The sequence below is a fragment of the Myzus persicae genome, unplaced genomic scaffold, assembly GCF_001856785.1.
Source record: "Myzus persicae strain clone G006 unplaced genomic scaffold, MPER_G0061.0, whole genome shotgun sequence".
NCBI classification, from domain to species: domain Eukaryota; kingdom Metazoa; phylum Arthropoda; class Insecta; order Hemiptera; family Aphididae; genus Myzus; species Myzus persicae.
In genome coordinates this window covers 12,956-25,529 of record NW_019100914.1, presented here as the reverse complement: position 1 = coordinate 25,529, position 12,574 = coordinate 12,956, and the positions used below count along the sequence as shown (strand labels likewise).

General features: G+C 29.0%; 1 protein-coding gene across 1 annotated transcript; it reads left to right on the top strand.

Moving 5' to 3' along the window:
* Positions 1-5,473: 5,473 nt before the first annotated feature.
* Positions 5,474-9,511, top strand: LOC111026793 (menin). Its single transcript, XM_022304934.1, has 6 exons — positions 5,474-5,918; positions 5,999-6,151; positions 6,606-6,851; positions 6,913-7,120; positions 7,206-7,491; positions 7,662-9,511. Exons 1-6 carry the CDS (start codon positions 5,474-5,476, stop codon positions 8,139-8,141), a joined length of 1,818 nt encoding a protein of 605 aa, XP_022160626.1. The 3' UTR covers positions 8,142-9,511.
* The last annotated feature ends 3,063 nt before the right edge of the window (positions 9,512-12,574 follow it).

Sequence of the window (12,574 nt, the reverse complement as noted above, 5' to 3'; positions counted from 1 at the left end):
AGCTTGGACACTATTCCTAAATTCCAATTCAACAGTTCAACAACTGTTTCGTATAACCATTAACCAAGCATATCAGCACTTCCTTTGAAGAGCACTGTCACACGGGTGCCGTCTTTATTGATATATCAAAGGCTTTCGACAAAGTATGACACACAGGTCTATGTATAAATTAAAAAGTATAAACACACCAAAATACTTATTTCATATTATTAAATCCTTTCTTTCGAACAGACAATTTTCAGTAAAAATAAACGACTCCCTCTCTGACCTGCAGCCTATCACTTATTCACTTGTACCCCAAGCTGTCCCCTATATTATTTAACATTTATATATCTAATATCCCACAGTCACCACGTACCAATATTGCCCTTTTCGCAGATGATACGACTATTTATAGTGAATCCCGTAATATAGACGTGGTAACTCATAACCTACAAAGTCCATTAAATGTATTATCAGCATGGTGTAAAAACTAGAAGATTCAAATAAACGCGTCAAAAAGTACAGCCATCATTTTCAGCCTCCATCGCTACTTCACACCACTGCCATTAAAATTCGACAACGTGCCCATACCTTGGAAACCGTCTGTCAAATATCTCAGAGTAGTCTTGATAAGAGGTTGACCTGGGGGCCACACTTATCAACAAAACTACAACTAGTATATCAACGTCTATCGATGCTATTTCCAATAATAAATAAAAAATCAATCATTTAAAAAAAATGTTTAACCTTTACATACAAGCAACTTCTACTGTCATTAATCACTTATGCTTGCCCGGTATGGGGGAACTGTTCGGCTACACACTTAAAAAAATCCAAATATTCCAAAATAAAGTGCTAAAAATTATTACAAATGCTCCGCACGTGGTTCATACGTAATGAAAATATTCATAAAGACCCACAAATTGTTTAAATCTGATACGTAGACCTTATACGCACACTATCAAGAAAATTCCATAATTCATTACTCAACTCAACAGGCTCACTTCACTACAATCTCCATATTCATCCAGCACTCCAACGAAGTCTAAGACGTGGCCGCCCTCACGACCCCATTAGTCAAAATCAACCTCCAGTCTAATCTGTATTTGTTTACTGTAGTAAATAATTTTCGATTTTAGTATCTGAAATCATACTGTTATCATATTGTAATTGTTTAATATTTAGTTCATTAATTGTATATACATAATACATCTATCCATATTGTGTACATGTATAAATATTCTTTTAAAATAGCTACAAACTAATATTGTCCTCTATTATCCATAGATATAGATAGCTTACGGCTAGGAATGTCTTATTTTATAAATAAATATAAAAAAAAAACAGTTATACATATTTGTATAATCGTTAATTTTAAATTAAAACTCATAAGTTTTGCCATTTGCCACTACCCACTGATCAGGTTTATTTCAAGAATACAATTTGAAATTAATAATTTATAGAAAAAAAGGATTCATTGTAGATATACCAACTGACCCACTGACTATTCCGATGTTATACTCTGATACTCATAACCGTTAAAGTTGTATTCACCCATTTATCAAAATATTATTTTTTAACAATCAATTATAAAAAGTAAAACATTTTGAAGAGTTTCTTGAATACAATTTTCTATGTAAAAATAGAATAAATAGTTGTATATCGCTTCAAAAGACAGTACGGCCCTTAAACGGTAAATACAACTAAAATTTAAATAAACGGATTATTTTTGTATTATTATTTAATTAATTGTGTCAACATATCATATCTTATATTTGTGCAATGTTTTATTGACGGATAAGAAAGGAGTAAAGAAGCTTGGTTATTCGCAGTGCATAGCAGTATTTTGTCTTGGAAATAGGTGGCCAGAGGGATTTGTACTTATTGAGATCTGCAGTCGATAGTGGTCAGTGACTCGAGGGGCCCTGCTCGAGTTGCCTTAAAATTATGATCGATTTATAATGTTATAAACACAAATTTCGTTGTCAAAATTATATTTAATCCGTTACTAATATTTTTTGATGAACAAAAATAATATTTATCACCAGGGCTTTTCCTATTTTTATGGTTTGACATAAAATCTAGCAGAGTTCTATAGAAGTGTATGCCACGTTACATCACGTTCAATTATGAAATTTAGAAGTGCTATAATCACCGATTTTTTTTTTAAATGCTTATTTCTAATATTTCTGATTATTTTTAGTTGTATGCATGTCTCTGCTGATATTTACGTCCTATCTTGGATATAGATATATGCCACTGACAAAGACAAAGAAATTTTAGTTAATTTATGTTTTTTTTTTGTTTTTGTTCACAGTAAACCTAGGACTAACAATAATTTTTCTCCTTTGTATCATATTTCCTAATAATAAGCACCGGAACTCTTATTTTTTCGCTTATCTACTAATCGGACAGTCAATTTCTTTCAGTTATTAGAAATGTTTTCAAAAACTCTAAAAGTTTTAATTTTCTTAACGATGAATTTTTTTTTGTTTTTAAGTATAAAAATTAAACCATAATAAATTTTAAAAAATGTGTTGATAGTTTTTGTAGTGCTTTTTCAGATTTTATTTTGATGATTATAAGTACTACACCTAAGTCTCAAACTTTGTTTATTACCATTTACCATTATAAGTTTAAATGTATAGTATAATTTTAATTTATATTCAATTCTATTACAAATATTAAAATATTTAGGTATTTATTACTTTATTATATTATTGTATATATAGCCGTAGTCATTAACATCTATAACTCAAAGTCTAACTTTCTATTTTAAAGACTTAAAAATATATATTCTGCAAAACATCAAATTTGGTATGTTATGAGTTAGTATGAAAAAGTCACGGAACAACATATGCGAGTATGATGTCCTCTTAATTATTATTGTTATTTGATAATTTGATATGTTTTAATTATTCGTAGTAAAAACATTTGAAAGACAACATACTACAGACACGTATAGGTATTTTATTTATTTTTAAAATACCCATACTTGAATAAAATATTATCATCTGACATCTAGACTCTAGGATGTAGCCATGTAGGTATAAGTGCAAAAATTCATTAAAAAAAGAAGGCAAGATAGATCCCCCTATCCCACATAAATACGTCACTGATGTACCTATGTATATATCGGTAGTGCATATACTAATAACTAGTATGTAGTAGGAAGTACTTAGTATCATAAAATACTAATAAAAATAACTACCTACATTATTTTTAGAAAAAAAAAACCAATATGACTATTAACTTATGACTATACGCAGTATACAATATTGAATAAACCTAGGTACTATTATATGTTTATTACCACTTAGGTATACCTATCTGTACCTCCTTAGGTTTATAGTATATATTCTTACCTTAGACATGAGCTTTTGCCTTTTGGCTACACATGTATAGTTAATATACATAAAATAAAAACAATTAACTATGAAGATTACTATCAAAAAGTTTACTATAGTCATAAAAATTAATATTATATTTTAAGGTACTTACTATAATATAAATATTAATAAACTATTAATAGGGATTATTAATAGATTCCACACACTAGTAAGAATGTTTTTTTTTGTGTTATTCGCAAATTATTAACATCAGATGCTCATGAAAAATATTTGTGGAATTCAGCTCAACTTTTTTTATAGTTTTTGCAAAAATGTTAATGGAACATAATCAACAAGATCCAATTTGCTACCAGACACCACCTTTTAGTTGAAAATCAAAGAATTTTTTCTGCTCGAAAAGGTGATAATAGACACATAAATGAAAAACACATAATTGTGAGATTAACGCATTCATCAGAATCTAAATTATATATTATAAATATAAACCAAAGTAATTTTAGAATATATTATTTTATATTTATAGTGCCGCGTATACCAGTGGTATAAAATGGTTATAGCAAAAAAAGATAAGAAACTACTCATTTTACATCATTGTTTCATTTATAGATTTCTTGGGAGTGATAGCTTCATGCGAATTTGCAATTAAAATTACTGACAATTAATGCTCTAAAATATACAGATAATTTTTTTATTTATTCAATATTACTATGGAGAAAAATAAAATATATATACATTTATTCTCAATCAGCACTTTGGCCCAATGGATCACCTACAGCCTATAAAATACGATTTTTTGATTCTATATGTTATAAAGGTATAACTAACCAAAATATGTGTATTCATTTTAAGCAAGATGACATACACTAATATCCTTGTATACGAGTAGTTAATAATATATAATATAAATCATATTTTTGAAGTTTATACAATTTGGTGATAGCCGGTAGGTACCTACCTGCACGTTTATAGTATTTGGCACATGGTGCCTGGTATAGTAAAATGTACAAAATATATAGATATTATAGATATTATGAACATAAAATAAGGAAAAATAATAAGTAACAAAGATTAAAATAGATTATTCTAAATATAATAGCAGTTATTAATATAAAATATTGCAGAGTTTATTTTCTACAAGAAACTCAATAAATATAAATTGATTTTGTTTTTAGGTTTGAATAATGTAGGACGGGTAGGTACTTTTAGGTGACCTCATAAGTTTTTATGTGGGTAGGTAGGTAACAAAAGCGCGGAAAAATTATTTAAGTTTACACCACCCACATAAAAATATAGAATTCAGGTAAATTAAAATTTGAATATTTAAAACGTTTTTTTAATCATTTATTTTGTGTTTTGCTTATTTTAGATTTTTTTTCCTTCAGAGTTTTGAGTTCATCCCATACACCCCTACACAGCTAACTATAATCAGTATACGCCAAAGCTGCGTAGGCAAGCACCTACCACGAATCGCGTTTGTTAGGGTCACGTTATGAATTATTAACTAACGACTATGCTACTTATGTTATTATTATTATCGTCGTCCAAACACGTCACGTTGCCAAACGGTCAGACGGTCTTCGTGTAGTCGTGTGTATACATTGCATTTTCTCATCTCAGTATCACACTGCTCGCCGTTCGCTCGCTGCTGGCCACGAAATAATTGCAATTTATATTACGTCATCGCGTACGTCACGAGTACTATCACTATCATCGACTGGAGGTGGTATCAACTACAACAGCAATAACAAAAAAATCGTACTATCGTAGTCAACGGACTACGACGACCTGTGCGCACCGGCGGCGCCGGTAACAGGACAACCGATTCGCAACGCCGAGCCGCCCGAAAACGTTGGTCCGGCGGCGGCACGGCAGATTCGCACGATCCGGAGTACGAGATTAAAACGCGGTAAAGTAAACAAACAAACAAAAAAAAACAACAAAACACGAAACGACGCGGCACGACCGTCCGTAACAATACGAAACGCCGCAACACTTTATTTTTTAACGGTCATACTGGAGACGCGCTGCAGTCGACCTCGGGTGAATGTTTTTCGTATTGACGAGGTCGCCGGTCTACAACAAGAGTTGTGGTGGTTGCAGTGCTGCGGGTGCAACTTGTGGGGTAGGTACAGGCGGTTATTATGTCCCTGAAAGTATTTAAAGAGCACGCCGAGTTGTTTCCGATCCGCGACGTACCCGCTGTGGTGGACGTGTTCCGCAGGGAGCTGGAAAAAAAAGAACCGGACCTGTTGCTGCTGTCGCTGGTGGCTGGCGCCATCGAGAACACGATGACTTGTATCCGACCGACCACCGAAATGCCGGTCATCGTCACGGCCGAAACCAACTTTGACTTTGATCAGGTGCCACTGAGGCTGCCTGACGTCGAGCTGCACATTGTAGAAGCTCTGTACACAAAATTCTACTCGGTCATCAAGAGCAGCGTTGACCCATTGCATTTTGATGACCGAGACGGACATGCCAGCCGAGAACTCGTGAAAAGGGTGTCCGACGTCATATGGAACACACTTACTAGAAGTTATTATAAGGACAGAGCGCACTTGCAAAGCATGTATAGCTATTTAACAGGTGAGTGAAAATTTTTTAAAACATAGCCCATAGGTACTATCGCCAACAAATATGTTATCATATAAAATATTTTTGTTTAGGTTCAAAATTGGATTGTTTTGGTGTTGCATTTGCTGTAGTAGCTGCTTGTCAAATACTCGGTTACAATGATGTTCATTTGGCTTTGTCTGAAGACCACGCATGGGTTGTATTTGGTCCAGATGGTAGTGAAAACGCAGAAGTTACGTGGCATGGTAATTTTTCATGATACCAATATTCAATTTAAGTATTTTGAGGAACATTATTCCTTTATATTATGGTTGTTTAGTATGAGTGTTAATGATTTGAATAGTTTCTATAAGTAAAAGTAATTATAAAAGAAATGTTATATTTAAAATTATAAGCTATAAATAAAATTCTGTAATGCTTTTTTACTGTCGTATTGCCATAGACTTTTATAAGTTATAAAAAAGTTAATCATCATATTTATCTTACACGTGAATACACAATAACTCCGCCAGACATTGGGTCGGTGATAGCTACTCTCTTGATGGTATGGGGTGTAAGTAATAGTGTCTGTGCATGTAGATGACCTTCACTATTGTGCGAGATGCGTTGGTAGCGGTTATGTGTTAATATTTTGTCAGAAGTATGTTTTAAATTATTTAATGTGTAGAATAATTAATTTGACTAAGTGTTTAATTTCAGGAAAAGGAAATGAAGATAAACGTGGACAAAAAATTAAAGATTCAGGACCTGGTCATAGGTCGTGGCTATATGTTAATGGCCATCCCGTAGTTTGTAATAGGCATATGGAAGTATCAGCATTAGTTAGTTCTATTAACCCAAGTATTAATCAATCTAATGATGCTTTGGAAGTTGCCACTCTTCAAAAAAATCTTTTGTGGCTTCTTTATGACGAAGGACACTTATCAAAATTTCCACTTGCTCTAGGTAATTTCAAACTTTTGAATTTATTAGTTCAAGATTTAACATATAAATTACTGTTTTCTAGGTAACTTGGGTGATTTGGAAGAGTTAAATGCAACACCTGGAAGACCTCCTTGTACAGCCTTGTTTGAAGAAGCTATTTCAGCTGCTCGTATATACTACAGTGATATGTTTGTCTATCCATATACTTACCAAGGTGGATATTTCTACAGACACAACATGATTAAAGATGCTTTTGCAAGTTGGGCCAACGCTAGTCAAGTTATAAGCAAGTAGGATAAATTTCAAATATACTATTACTTCAGACTTCCTTAATAATTGATTAATGCAGTTGATTTTTTAATGATCTCATTTTAGATATAGTTTTAGTAAAGATGATGAAGAATTATATAAAGAAATGATGGATATTGCTTATGAATTAATACCATACTCATTGAAAGAAATGACATGTGGCAAAAGTCGGTCAATATTGAATAATCCACAATGTTATGCGTATGTGTTATTAATTTATGATGGTCTTTGTCTTTGGGAAGAAGATGGAACAACCCCAGTATTACACATTAAATGGGCAAAACATTTTATAAATTCCATTTCTAAGTTTGATGATAGTGTGAGAACAAGACTTATCATATTAGAACCAAAAGTATGGCATATTGTTTCTAAATTATCTAAATTATAATTATTTTGTAGCAACAAAATTACAATTAAAAAAGTATTCCATAAAAGTTTTTCTGTTTTTCATTTTATATAGGTATTTTTTTTTTGTATTTTACATTTAATTTTACTAATATTTTACTATAATGTTGTTTTTAGGATTCAGAAAATGATAGTAGTCTAATGCAATATTATCATGATAATAACATGAATAATAATAATCGCCCATTGCCTAAAGACATTTTAAATACTATACCTGGCACAGAAGAAGAAACTAAATCAGAACTCCACCCTGGCATAGAAGCACTTACTGCAGCGTGTAGTGAGCGAATTTTGAATAGAGAGTTTTTACTGCAAGGTGGTGGAGAACCTTTTGTGGGTAGTTCTGATGAATTGCTTACTCCTACTACACCTCAAACACCTATTTTAGAAACAACATTAAAAGATGATGAACCTGAAACTAAAATTGTGTTGAAAAGTAAGAAGATGAGAAGCATGAAAGATTTACTAATTGCAAAGAAATTGAATACACAAGCAATTAGTTTACAAATAAGTGCTCAGTCTCAAGGTGGAAAACGTCATGCACCTAGAGATACTGCGGAACCAATATCCAGGCGGAGTAGAAGAAGTAACAACTAATTAAATGTATACTAAAAATGCATTAAGTGTAAGTGCAATTTTTTCTTTCAAAAGTAATTTACTTTATTTTATATTGAAAGACTATTATAATGTTACTTATATTTTAGGAGTTTAAGTTCTTTACTATGACTTATAGTTGAGACCCGTTTTTTATTTAGAATCTCTTATTTAAGATACTTAATCTATATATTATATTTAAAAAAAACATAGGTATTAATAATATTAAAAATTATAATAAGAAGTAATAATAATGTTAATAATTTGACAAAAAAAATTATTTGATAATGATAAAATGTTGAATTTGACAAAGTGATTAATTAGTGTTACCATAAAAAAAATATAATATTTTACAAATATTAAACTTAAAATTAGTTAAATCCTAAATTGTTGTGATTTAAAATGAAACATTTTTATTTTGCATGACAAAATTATTAGTTTAAGGTATAGACTAAACAACGATGTAGTAATGTCTACTAAATACAAATTTTACCGTAGCGCAACCAAGGATATTATGTTGCAATTAATTAATTAGAAAAATGTAGGAAAGCTCCAATTATTTTGTTTGTGTAAAACCCAATCATTTTCAATGCTTTTTTTATACGATCACCTTTACAGTATAATTACAATAAAAGTCAAAATAATAATTAGAAACTTATATTATTCATACAATTCTATTAAGTACTTGCTGTTGCGTAGTCAATGGTATCTTTACTATGGAAGAACAACATTTTTATTTTGTACCTTTATAATATTAAGTAAATTATAGACTTGACATTATTGTACCTATAAATATAGCCTATAGGGTATAAATTAAAATACATACAAAAAATAGCATTAATTGTCTAAAAAACCATCGAATCTCACTCTCACCAAAACTCTTCAATTTTATTTTCAAAGCAAGTACTCCCATTGCTGAGTTTTAGACTGGAATGCAATGAAATATATTCTGTATACCTAGGACTAGATAAAATTTATTTTTTATTCTTGCATTATTTTACCAACTTAGTACAATCATTTAGATCGATTATATCTATGATATATATTTTGTTTAAATCAATAGTATATAATTTTATTTAACACCCTCCTTAGAAATTTCTGATTGCGCTACTTATACACTTATTCAACTTTAAATTTTCACATTCTGTATTGTTGTTTAGTTTTAGGTACTTCTATTTAAATATCTTATGACTCTAAGTCACCATTGTAAAATTGTAATTATGTCTATAATATTATAGAATACAATAGTAGGTACCTTGAAATTTTGTTTGACTTAAAACTACAGAAATGGGCATAAAGTGTAATAATATTAAATACTTTAAAAAAAAAACGTATAAATAATTAATTTAATTTAAGTATTTTAGATAAATACATTTTTACAATACTTCTCCAACAATTAAGTGTAATTAAAAAAAAAAAAACAAGTTTAATAAAAACTTAAATTAATTATACTTCTAAAAAATTTAAGTGACTTCTAATTATCCTGCATTTTTTAATGCATGAATTATTCAATATTATTTATCTCCTATTGTGTTTATCTGAATTCAGAAAAATTTGAAATTCTATGTAGTGCTTAACTATAAATACCCTAACATTTTTATGAAATTATTGTTGTCTGTGTTTACTTGCCAATAAGTTACGATTTGTATTTAATATTTAATATAGTAGGTAGTTTTTTTTTAAATAGTCATAGGCATAACTAAGAATCTGCTTAGACTGCTCTAAATCTTACCTGAGCCCTCACAAAATGTATGAATAATCATATTGTAGATTTCCAAAACAATGAAATTTTAAATATTTAGCCTCTACCTTTAGTAGTTGTATAGTTCCACCTATAAATATAGATAATGTGTATAATTATTAATTACAAAAAGTAATTTTAATCATTCCAACTCCCAAATTAGTATTAATATTACAGGGTTCGCATTACACGTTTTGAATTTACTATACTGAAAATGTGACATAACTGTTATAGTTATGCTTATGACTTATAAGCAATCTTAAAATGTGATCTTTAATTAATGAGATCACTATGTTTTTAAGGGTTTAGTAACCTGTGATAATGAAATAACCATTTTATAATTTGTATTTATAAATATTTTTACATTATTCTTCATGTTATTCTTTTGTCTAAATGTAATTTAATACAATATCTCCTCATCTTTACATTTTTTTATTTTTATTTTTTTGTTGAATAATTCTTATCTTTCTGTTTATTGTTTATTACTTATTTCTTACTGTTATATTTATATTTCAAAAATAGTCTTAAATAACTTTGTTTCCATTGTCTTTTGGTTTTTGAAGATAGTTTATAATTTATTAATAGTATCTTAAGTTAGTAAGAACTAGTCAAACTAGCATATAACAGTGTAATAATAAGCCTGTAATTTATTAAATCCCAATATAACAGGAGTGAGGGGGGAGGCCAATCGAGATTAAAATATTTGGCTGATTGCATTTTATATTCAAATCTAATGATATAAGAATTACCATTCATAGCCAAACACACTCACTCCCATATTTTTTTTTACATTATACATTTAATCAAATTAGAATTTTAGAATTTTTAAGTATACTCAAGTGAACATTTTTTATACTATCTAAAGAGTGTCATATTGTAGTTGTGCAAACTTCATTTCTTTTCAAATAAAAACCCATCTTTTTACTGTAAATTGTTATGAAAGCAGATTTTTTTTTTAATTTTAATAATCTAAATCAAAATTGGAAGTAGTACCTCTCATTTTCCTGAGTTATTAAAATGTATATACTTAGGATAATAGTTATTTAAAATGAATGTAAAATTTGATCTAGATTAAACATATTACAAGTATCATAAGATATTATTAGATTAATAACATAATATTTAATATAATTTTCAAATCATTATATCTTCTAAACCTAATGTCATAGACATATTATCCTTAGTACAAAAACTTAAATTATTCAAAAACTACTCATTCAAATTTTTGATTTAAACAAATAAAAATGTTCAAAAATGGCATCTGCTAAATAATTTACAGGAAAAAAATATGGTTGTTATTTGGAAAAAAAAGTTGGTATAGCCACAGTACAGTCCTTAAGAGGTATACAAAACTCTTGTTCTTGAATGTGTTAAAAAATTCAAAATATCAGAATACCAGAATTTAAATAAATAGATTATTTAAGGGAAAGGGGGCAAGCCCTGAGGATGCTTGGTAAATCATTCTATGTCAGGGGTGGCAATCAATAAGAAAATCTTAAGCCACATAGTTTAATGACAAATATGAAACAGCCAAGAACAGGGGAAAAAAGGTTCTCAATTATCGTAAATATGATAAGATATTAAATTCAATCAAATCTGTAAAATGTGCAACAATATTATTATGTACAATAATGTTAGATTAAATTTTGTCTTGACATCTGTTAATATCATATCTATTGTAGTGAAAATGTTAGGCCACCCCTGCTATATACATAATATAAGCATGTATTACTATTATTCACAATGATACGAAAGGGCACTCGTTGAACAAATAATCCAATATAATAACTCTAAACCCGGCAGCTGAGACCTGCAGAGAGCTCATAATTCCTTTGAAACCCGACCCTGCAATCTAGACATTCAATATTTTTTAAGTTTTTATTTTGTTATGCCAACTATTTTAACAATTTTCTTATTTATGAGTTACCTTTGAAGATAATTGAAATTTTAAATTCTTTAATGACAATATTATACCCAATAATTTGTTTATTGCCTCTTGTTTGACGTATCATTGTTATGTTTTATCTTGTTTTATTTTTAATGAGTATTATTTAAAATTCATATGATATATATATATATTTTTGTAAAATGAAATTTTGAACCTAGTCCTTGCAATTATTATCTAACTAACATCCCAAATTTTTTTGTTTACCAATATTTGTGAAAAATGTATGATACATTACCTAAAAAAATTTGTTAAATATTTATAAATGTTTTATTTCATGACAATAGCTATAGGCTATTATACAATCTAGTGATTTGTTCTATATTCTATGTAATTCAAATACAATTTTTACCATTAAAATAATAATAATAATTGTATTTAATAAATTGTAATCATTGAGCTATACTGATATATACATTTAAGATGATGAATATTAAAGACAGATTCAAGAGTAAATAGTATTTAAACTGAGCTTTGATTTTAATTATTTTATATGTATAGGTAAATAGGAACTCATATCTTTATTATTAATATTTTTTAGAAGTAATTATATTTCTTAATATAATGTTGAAAGTTATCTCTAATGATTTACTTTAAGTATTATCTTAAACAGTTAGTTGATTGTAACGTTGGTTTTTGCGGTTTTTGCAAGTTTGAAACTTATGTATGGTAATAAAACCATTTGAAAATACTATGATTTTTTATATATTTTTGTAATTACACAATAACCAATATTAGTACAGACTTGGG